Source organism: Nicotiana tomentosiformis, chromosome 2 (assembly GCF_000390325.3).
Source record: "Nicotiana tomentosiformis chromosome 2, ASM39032v3, whole genome shotgun sequence".
Taxonomy (NCBI): domain Eukaryota; kingdom Viridiplantae; phylum Streptophyta; class Magnoliopsida; order Solanales; family Solanaceae; genus Nicotiana; species Nicotiana tomentosiformis.
In genome coordinates, this window is record NC_090813.1 from 156,965,927 (window position 1) to 156,975,606 (window position 9,680).

The 9,680-nt window shown below is 34.5% G+C and overlaps 1 protein-coding gene across 1 annotated transcript; it reads right to left on the minus strand.

The window, feature by feature from the left end:
• Nucleotides 1-7,055: 7,055 nt before the first annotated feature.
• LOC104113584 (uncharacterized) lies at nucleotides 7,056-8,995 on the minus strand. The gene has a single exon (XM_009623794.4). The coding sequence runs from the start codon at nucleotides 8,519-8,521 to the stop codon at nucleotides 7,247-7,249; it is 1,275 nt and encodes a 424-aa protein (XP_009622089.1). The 5' UTR covers nucleotides 8,522-8,995; the 3' UTR covers nucleotides 7,056-7,246.
• Between the last annotated feature and the right edge of the window lie 685 nt (nucleotides 8,996-9,680).

The window sequence follows — 9,680 nt, forward strand, 5'->3', positions numbered from 1 at the left end:
ATAAATAGGGTATTCTTTATCCTATAAAGTACATAGAAGAAACACACTTGAATAAAATAACATCTACATTCTCCTCATATACATCTTGTCTCCGTTAGTATATTGTTCTATTTTGCTCTCATTTCTTAATACGTTATCAGCACGAGGTTCAAACCAACTGAGGTTATCTGCTTCATTCGAATTTTATCTTCTTTCTAAAAGAGGTAGTCAGTTTCTTTTCCGATTCAGGTATACATTCCTATGTTTATAATGTTTCTATTAGGATCTTTCTTTAACCTGCAATTTAATTACTATATCCATAACTTGTTTTGAATATTATTATAATAATTGCATTAGTATGAAAATAATAAGCTTCGGTTAAATTGATATTTTATTATATAAACTATGAAAAAGTTTAATCCTACACATAAATAAATAAGTATTAAAATTGAATTACAATAATTAGACTAATTAAGCCCGCATCCAAATATTCTAACAGAATATGCATTTAGAAGGAATTCTTGCAAAATTTTCAAAAGGTTTAAATGTGTCTCCAATAAATTTATCACCGAAGTGTATAAACTAATTAATGACTTTAAAATTAACGACTGAACTATTAGATGAATCGTATTGAATGTTGAAACTTGTCAGAATTGATATCATCTAATTTTATGCCTACTTAGCTTATTGAAACGTATTCTAAGTAGAACAAAATTATACTAGTACATATTAATTCAACTTATTTATTCTATGAAAATATACTTACATGTCTAAAGTTTTTGTGGGTAATATTAAACACTAATTTATCATCGCACTGCACATAATTGTTTGTTTGATAATTTTACATATAGAATATTAATACACGATTATGTACTGCACTGAATTGATAATAATTCTTGTCATTCTAATTCACTTATTTCTATGATAGTTTTCACTATGTCGAATTTGTCAAAGCTTGAATTTATGGCACTTGACATCTCTGGGAATAACTATTTGCCATGGGTACTTGATGCTGAAATTCACCTTGACGCTAAAGGTCTTGGTGACACTATTAAAGAAGGAAATAAAGCATCAAGTCAGGATAAGGCGAAAGCCATGATTTTTCTTCGCCATCATCTCGATGAAGGGTTAAAAAGTGAATATTTAACCTTGTAAGATCCATTTCAATTATGGACTAGTTTGAAGGAACGATATGACCACCTAAAGGCCACGGTATTGCCAAGAGCTCGTCGTGAGTGGATGCACTTACGGCTACAAGATTATAAGACCATAAGTGAATATAATTCTGCTGTATATAGAATAATTTTCCAACTAAAATTATATGGGGAACCTATGAATGATGAGGACATGCTGGAAAAGACTCTTTCCACGTTTCATGCCTCAAATATGGTGTTACAACAGCAATACCGTGAAAAGGGCTTTAAGAAATATTCTGCACCTCTGCCTCGGATGTGGCCCTTGCAAGCTCAGCGGCCAACCGAGTCTCGAGCTTTTCAACCTTCTCGGCTCGGGCCAAGTTCTCCTCTTTGACACTTTGGAGTTGACGCTCAACATAAGACAGTTGGGCCCAAACCGCATCTTTCTCCTAAGAGGATTTTTCGACTTTAAATCGGAAGTAAGTTCACATGGCCCGGGGATGCACTCTTCGATACGTGGCTCCACCGGTATTTTTTCACCGGCCGGCCACGATGAGGAGGCCTTTTGAGGAACGATATTTGATGTTTTTGCCATTGCTATATGAGGCTTAAGGAAGAAGAAGGCGGAATTTGTGTTTTAATAAGAGATTGGCAAACGAAAACCGACAAAGTTGATGAACTTGAAGAGAATAGAAGAGCTTTTGAAGATTAAAAGAAGTTTGAAAGTAAAGTTTGAAAAGATTATGAAGGTGATCTATTTATAATAGCCATTTTGACGGTTTGAAAGCACTGGTGGCCGACCATCAATTGGCGTTAATTAATGACCTTGAGAACTGTGCAAACGCAACGCTTCAATCGCTTCTGTCACTTATGTCACGATGTTGATGTCATAACTAATCGAAGTATTAAATCGAAGTCTCAAATTCGTTTCTTCTCGTTACACTCCAAAAAATGAGGGGACTATCTGTATACGGTCGAAATCGGGCATACCCGATTTCGTTGGCAGGGGAGTTGCCTCGAGGGTAACCTCATAATAGATCGGGCTCGAGCTCAAAGATAGAACATCACGCCTGGAGATCGAAGTGTTCATTGAGATCGAGACCGGCAACAATCGAGATCAAACATGACTGACTTCGAGTAAGGCGTAATAACGGAATGGCGAGATATCAGTAACCGGTCGAAGATCACGACGGAAATCCCGGAACAGATCAAATCAAAGCGGTAATTAGTGCCAATCATGGGATCTACTTCCGTTATTAAAGTTGTACCTTATTTAGGATTCATCTATTATATAAAGAAGGATCTCATTCACTTGTAGGGGGACAAGGATTATTCACTGATAAGAATATACATATACGTTGCTTTCTTTGTTTTACTTACTGTTCATCGTTGTTTGTTCCATCCTCCACTGTTCTTATTAACTAACCTCGAGACTATATCGAATCGAGGTCGAGGCATTGTTCGCGGAGCGGTTTGATTTATTTTATTGTCTAATTTATCTATTTAATTCGTTGTTTATCAATTAGTACTGGTTTAAATCACATATCCTTAAAACCACAATATAAGTTTAATTGTTACTCAATTTTTAGGGTAAACAGGTATATTTCCTGCAAAACCAAAAATCCAGTTGCCCAAGGAGTCTCAGACAACTCCTCCAATTCCATTCTGTCCACTATGGGTAGAGGTTGCACTATTCGTATTAAGATTAAAAAAATCGGTTGAAAGAGGGGTGACAACGTAGATAAATAGGAACTTTATTGGGTAGTGGGTGATTTGAAGAGGTTAAAAACTGGTATTCAACGCTCTGTGGATGACTGTGTTGACATCAGTAGCGGAAGCGAGATGGTTAAATAAATTGTTATTTCTAGTTAACCAAAGAGGCCAAATGACAAAAGATGCTAGAGTAGTGAAGTTAATAGCATAGGGTGTGGCATGGAGGTTGGTAGTAAGTAGGTGCTTCAACCATGAGCACGGAGCGTCAGTATTAATGGTGAATGTAGCCAGAGGTGTAACTCGACCTAAATATTTCCAAAAGGATTGTGCATGAGGACAGTGGAGTAGAATGTGGAAAATAGTTTCTTCGCTTTGGTGACATAGAAAACAAGTTGGGAACTGAGTGATACCTAGACGATGAAGGTAGGTAGTTGTTGGAAGCCTATTATGGCAGCAAAGCCAAAGAAAAAATTTAATTTTTGGAGGTATGTGAAGGTGCCAAATCCATTGAAAATTCGCAATAGGTGGAGAAAAGTTAGCGAGAATTTTATACATGGTGCTGACGGTGAAGTTACCATGTGACATTAGGGGGCCACATAAAGGAGTCGGGTTGTGGGGAGTATAATGATAAGGGAGTATTGAGGATTGATGTGGCAATGTCAGATGGTAATTCAAAGGAAAGAGTGGACAAGTCCCAAAGCCAATTATGAATATGGCGAGAGACATGATGGTTAATGACATCGAGAGGCAAAGGCCCTGCTATAAGTTGTAGTGCTAAAAGGCTTATGTGAATATTTCGTGAGAAGAGTAGTTGTCCAAAGGGATTGTGGCACGGTAAGCATACGCCAGGCCGTACCGGCCAAGAAAGCATTATATTTTGGGATGAGTTTCTGGTTGCCAAGGCCTCCCGTACTTTTGGGTGTAGTCACTGTAGCCCATTTGACCAAATGTAACTTTCTCTTTTGAGTTGTGGTACCCAGAGAAAATTGCGTAGGTATCTTTCTAGTTTTTTTGTGATAGAATGAGGTATAGAAAGATATTGCATGATATGATTGGGTAAACTATTGAGGGTTGATGAAATAAGAATAGTGCGACCCGCTAAGTTTAGACAAGAGGCTTTCCAGCCTGCTAGTTTAAACTTAAAATTATCCAAAAAGAAATGAAAGTTTCGGGGAGCCGGTCTCGCAGTAAAAATCGGAAAACCGATATATTTATAATGGTAAAACATAAATGTATGCTATACGTTCGGAATCTTGGATTTCTGCATTGCAAAAGTCTCTGATCACATTAGTTGTAATTTCCTGTAATGTTGCCTCGTAGGAGTAAGGTTTGAGATGTATTAGGCAATGGAATTGTTTTTACTTTTTGTCTATACTTTTACAATACAGACATACAGTAACTGTTATGATTAATTGGGTGTCGTCAGATGCCAGTTGATTTTGTTCAGCAGAATTGAGGAATTGGTCAAGGAAATCCGTTTTCCCCTTATACTTTTCTTGTTTGTCATACACTTTCAACAAGCTAATTTTTTATTTTTTGTTTTTTCTGTCAAACAAATAAATTGCAAGACAACAAGTAAATTTTATGGGTGGTCATTCAACTTTGTGTTCATTATCCAAAAATTATTTTTCTTTCTTTTGTTACACAAAAATTATTTTATTATGCTCTAGTTATCATAATAGTCACTTTGACCAAATTTAATAAAACTTTCACCTAAAAATTCTTATGCCCTTCACATTATAAATCATCTTATTTATATAATACCTTCTATATTATATACTCCAATATAATATATTTCTACCTAGGTATTTTGCTTATAATTAAAATAACTTTATATTAGTTTATTTATTATTTTTATAATATATCAATATATTTAATTTTTCCATGGCACTCAATTTGTTTAATCATATTCAAATATGAATATATTTTAAAATATAGAAACGATAAAAAAGTATTTATTTATTAATATTTATTTGAAATAATAAAAATAAATTTGTTTAACAAATGCTAGTTTTTATAGTCAAAACTTTTAGAAAAAATCATAGATATTTGTGTTTAATATTATTTTTTAAAGCTTTATCTGTTAATATTATTTATTTGAAAGTATTAACTTAATGTGTCAGTGTGCTAAATATGGGTATTTTATTTGTTTAATTAATGAACATGGTTTGACTGATAAATCTGTGAGCTTTAATTTTATAAATTTTGATATAAACATTTCATTAGGCATGGTTAAGAATGTTGACTTGAGACTATTTTTTAGAGATTTGTTCACAGTATGTTACAGACTAATTTAATAATGCTACCTATATATCTTAAAAGTTAACATTAAGGAAAAATTAAATGTACGAATATATTATAAAAATAATAAATAAAATAATATTAAGCTATTTTATTTATAAGTAAAATACTTAGGTAAAAATATGTTATATAGGAGTATATAATACATAGGTATTACATAAATGAGAGGATTTATAATATCAAGGGAATAATAGACTTTTCATATGAGTTTTATAAAATCTGATCAAAGTGACTATTATGAATGTCAAAGGCATAATAGGCTTTTCAGATGAGTTTTATAAAATCTGGTCAAAATAACTATTGTGATAACTAAAGCATAGTAAAATGATTTTTGTGTAACAAAGAACGAAAAGTGACTTTTGGGTAACAAACACAAAGTTGCATGACTTTTACGTAATAAAAAAAAGTAACTTTTGGATAATGAACACAAAGCTGAATGACCATCCATGAAATTTACTTCAGAATTCATGATGATCTTGAACTTTGACAAAGAAGAACCGATATATTGATATTCTCTTCCAACTCTGTATCCTAACTCAGGGCTTTGTGATTTCCTCTAGTCTAAACAAATTTATCATAAGTTTAGCACATCATCTTGGTGAAATTATAATAAAATTATTGACTTATCAAAAGAGCGAGCTGACTGAGGACATAGCCCTTTATAGGAGGATATGGAGGTCGAAGATTAGGGTAAAAGATTAGTAGGTAGTCGAGCGTTTCCCTTCGTCTTACTCAGTTGGCTAGCATTAGTGTTAGTATGATATCCTTTTATTCATAAATTGCTATTATTACCTAGAGTTCAACTGCTTTCTTGGCTTCGGTCTTAACTTTATCTTGTTGTTTCTACTTGTTGCCATTACTCTTTTTCATCCTTTGTCCGGCCGAGAGTCTATCAGAAACAACCTCTCTGCCCTCTCAGGGTAGGGGTAAGGCTGCGTACATCTTACTTCCCCTGATCCTACTGGTGGGAAATCATTGGGTTTGTTGTTGTTGTTGTTGACTCATCAAGAGAGAAAAGCTAATTTTTTTGTTTGGTTCTAGTAACACTCTCGTATGTCCTTCCCTCAAACAAACTCAACATAGCCCTATCTGGATCATTAAAAATGTAAAATACAGATAAAGAGAATGTTGTGAATCAAGTGAAACCCATATAGCTGCCACCATATCGAAGAGTCATCGCCACGAAATCAGTCAAACTTGTGAAAATCTACTCTAATAGAAGTTGCAGTGACTCCTTCACTTAAAGTATAAATTGGAGATCTCAATGTGGATGTCAAAATATAGTCCAAGGCCACTCAATCAGATGGTGAAGAGGCAAAAGGAAGGTCAATAAAGCAAGCATAGTTACACTCAATTAAGACTACTTAATATTAATATCAATCTATTTGTTATGGCAAATATTTGACCTAATAGTTTCTGAAAATGAATGAGCCATTGTTTCAGACACCAGCAACAAAATAGGGCAGAGTTGGTATTAAAGAAAGAAGCCAAAAATATAAAATGTATAACAGAGAAATTTAGGCAGAAGCTGATCATTCAAGAATAAGAAGCTAACACATTGAGAACAACAAACAAAAAAGTGATACTAATCCTGCTGAAATCCAAGCATAAGGGCCTAAAAAATGAACTGAAAGCGTGTATCAACAACAAAAATAAGAAAAACAAAATCTTTGTTATCATGAAACAGGGTTAAATATCCCAATCCCCCGGCATCCTTTTACATTTGAAGGTCTTATCTCAAAAACCTAATATCATTCTGGGACAACGGGTCTCAGGAAAAATTGAAACACAAGAAAAGGGAATAAGCTAAGTTTAACCACATTCTGATCTACTCACTAATTTATTACCTGGACTGAAAAAGGCAAAAGGACGGATAGGGTCAACTATTATGCAGAACAATGCAGCATTGATTCAGACACATCAGTATAACAAAGTTAATCATGTTTCAGTAACTTTACAAGACATAAGACAAGATCTCTGGCTAAGTGATCAACCAAAGGTTGAACTCTCCATCAAAGTAAAGCTCTAAAGATCAAAGGAAGGCTTAAACAGCACTTCACACAACACTATCAACATAAGCCTTCTCAAGGGCTTTCTATGAATGAGTTAAAAAGATTCTAACTGAACATTTTAGGAATAGACCTGAAGATCACGGGCAGTTTTGTGTATCTTCTGATTCCTTCACCTCGTCTCGACATCAGGCAACATGTTAAAGTAACTACTAGTGCAAGAACCCGACCTCCAATAAGGCCAACCAGAACAACCAAAAGGAGAGCAATATACATAGAATTATGCTCTATTTCAGTTAAACCATCTTCCCCGACTATGGTTGCCTTATCAATAAATGATCCTTCAACTCTAGCATCACTAAGTCCATTAGATGATTCTCCAGTACTACTAACAACCTCAACAATATCTGTCTTATGAACTATTCTACTTGCCACCGATGATACATCGGATTTCATTTTACGTTCACAATTAGAACCTACAATTTCATTGCTTCCTTCATTCAGTATCATATGATGACTCTCCAATGCTGAACCTTTCTTCTTTCTAAACGTCTTCGGAACAAGTTTCTTCATTTTTGATTTCATCTTCGCCCTATGAGATTTCTTTTCCTTGGATTCAGATAAATCACATCTAAATTCCTCTCCTTTCTCCATTAAAACCCCCTCTACATCCAGTCCTCCACATTTCAATTTTCCATCACAAATACATTGACTTTCCTCTTCATAAGGCTCCTCTACAACTTCAATTTCCTGAAATCGAGAACCAGCATCCTTTGACAACTCATGGTCCCGCAATGGCGCCTTAAAAACACAATCTTCATCTTCCTCTGATTCAACCACTTTGGCCCTAAAGATCCCCTGTATCACCAATCCAACCCTCCTTTGCACTGGAGAAAAGAATCCATACAAACTTTCCCCTAAATATTCCAAGAAAAACAACAAGAAGGCCGACACAGTAATCCCCAGCACAAGATTATTCATCCCTAGAACCAAAACCACCACCATAAACATCTTCAAAACCCCCACCACCAACCCCTGATTCATTCTTACAAGATTAGGTTTTTTTTCACCTTCAACTTCAGGGATCGAAGGGCAAACCGTATCATCAATCAGCCCCTCAACAGAGGAAGTAATAGTGATAGGAGAAGGGGGTGGCGGGGATGAAGGAGAGGGAACTGGAGAGTAGAAAGAAAGAGATTTCTTGGTTTTCTTCTTGAATCTAGAGCGATTCTTGACGACAAGATCAACAAGGGAAGTAGGGAAACCGGTTTCAACCATAAGGGGAGATGATCCAGCACCTCTTTGAGAATTCATTACATGCTCCTTCACCATTTGTGATATGCTTGCCCCCTTCTTCACCTTCTTCCATGGAAATAAAGGCATTCTTCAATCAACCCTTTTCTTCAATCAAAATTCAAAGAAAATTGAATTTGGGTTTTTGTTAAATCTCAAGGCTTTGAATCAAATTCAAAGCATAACAGGTGGAGATGCGATTTCCATACATATACACCGACCCAGAAAAATTGGTTTAACTCTTTTTTTCACTTTCTGGGTATTTATTAAAAAGGGAAATCTTGAAGAAAAAAAACCTAAGGAAAATTACAAGGGGATGATGAAGAGGTTGCAGTTATGATTGTACGGACATGGCATGATCTTGTGACAATAAAAATAATAATAGGAAAAGATTTATTGTCTGCCCACGCGTATGTATTTAGGTAAAAATAGAAGAAAAATTTTTTTGGGGGAAGAAACAAAGAAATTGAAGGGACAAACAAACAATCCAAGACGAGGTGGTTCTTTACCCAACTAATCAATGGATTGTGTTGTTGGTAAATAGAAACGAAAACTGAAACCCTATTTAGGAGATTTTAAGGGAGGGGTACAGTTCCTTTAATGGTTGCTTTTGTTTTTTTCTTCCCGACATTAATGCTAAACCAAAGTCTTTTAGGAAATGGTAAAAGGAATTAGTTAAATATTTTTAACTTTTATTAGGAAAAACTACCTCATAGTAATACTTAGGAAAAGATTTTAATTTTTAAAGTTTTTCTCAAATCGAAATTGATATTTAGCATTTGGGAAAAAAATAATGGTACTATGAGATCACAAGGAAGGTATGGTATGTTTCAAGGATATACATCAATCTGAAATACTACTAAACTCTAGCGCACAAACAATAGTAAATAAATAAAATTAGGTAGCAACTATCTTCTGGTATTAATCATCGTTCTCAATGCTTATATGCAGTGGAGTTTAACTTGTTTCAAAAACATGTCAATTTTTGTTTCAAACTGAAAAGGTATTTAATAATTTTCTATACAAAATTTTTGTTTCTAATAAGTAGTAGTAGTGCTTATTGAAACATTTTTTTTTTTTTAAATTAGAAAAAAAAATTAAAAATAAATTCAAGCACCTTTCAAAAACTAATGTCACCTAAACTATTGTAGTCAGTCAATGGAGATTTTCAGTAGATTTTTACGCTGGACTTGGTCAACACTGGTGTGAGCTTCTTTTGACCTTAAATAATTCGTTTTCGACATTGCTT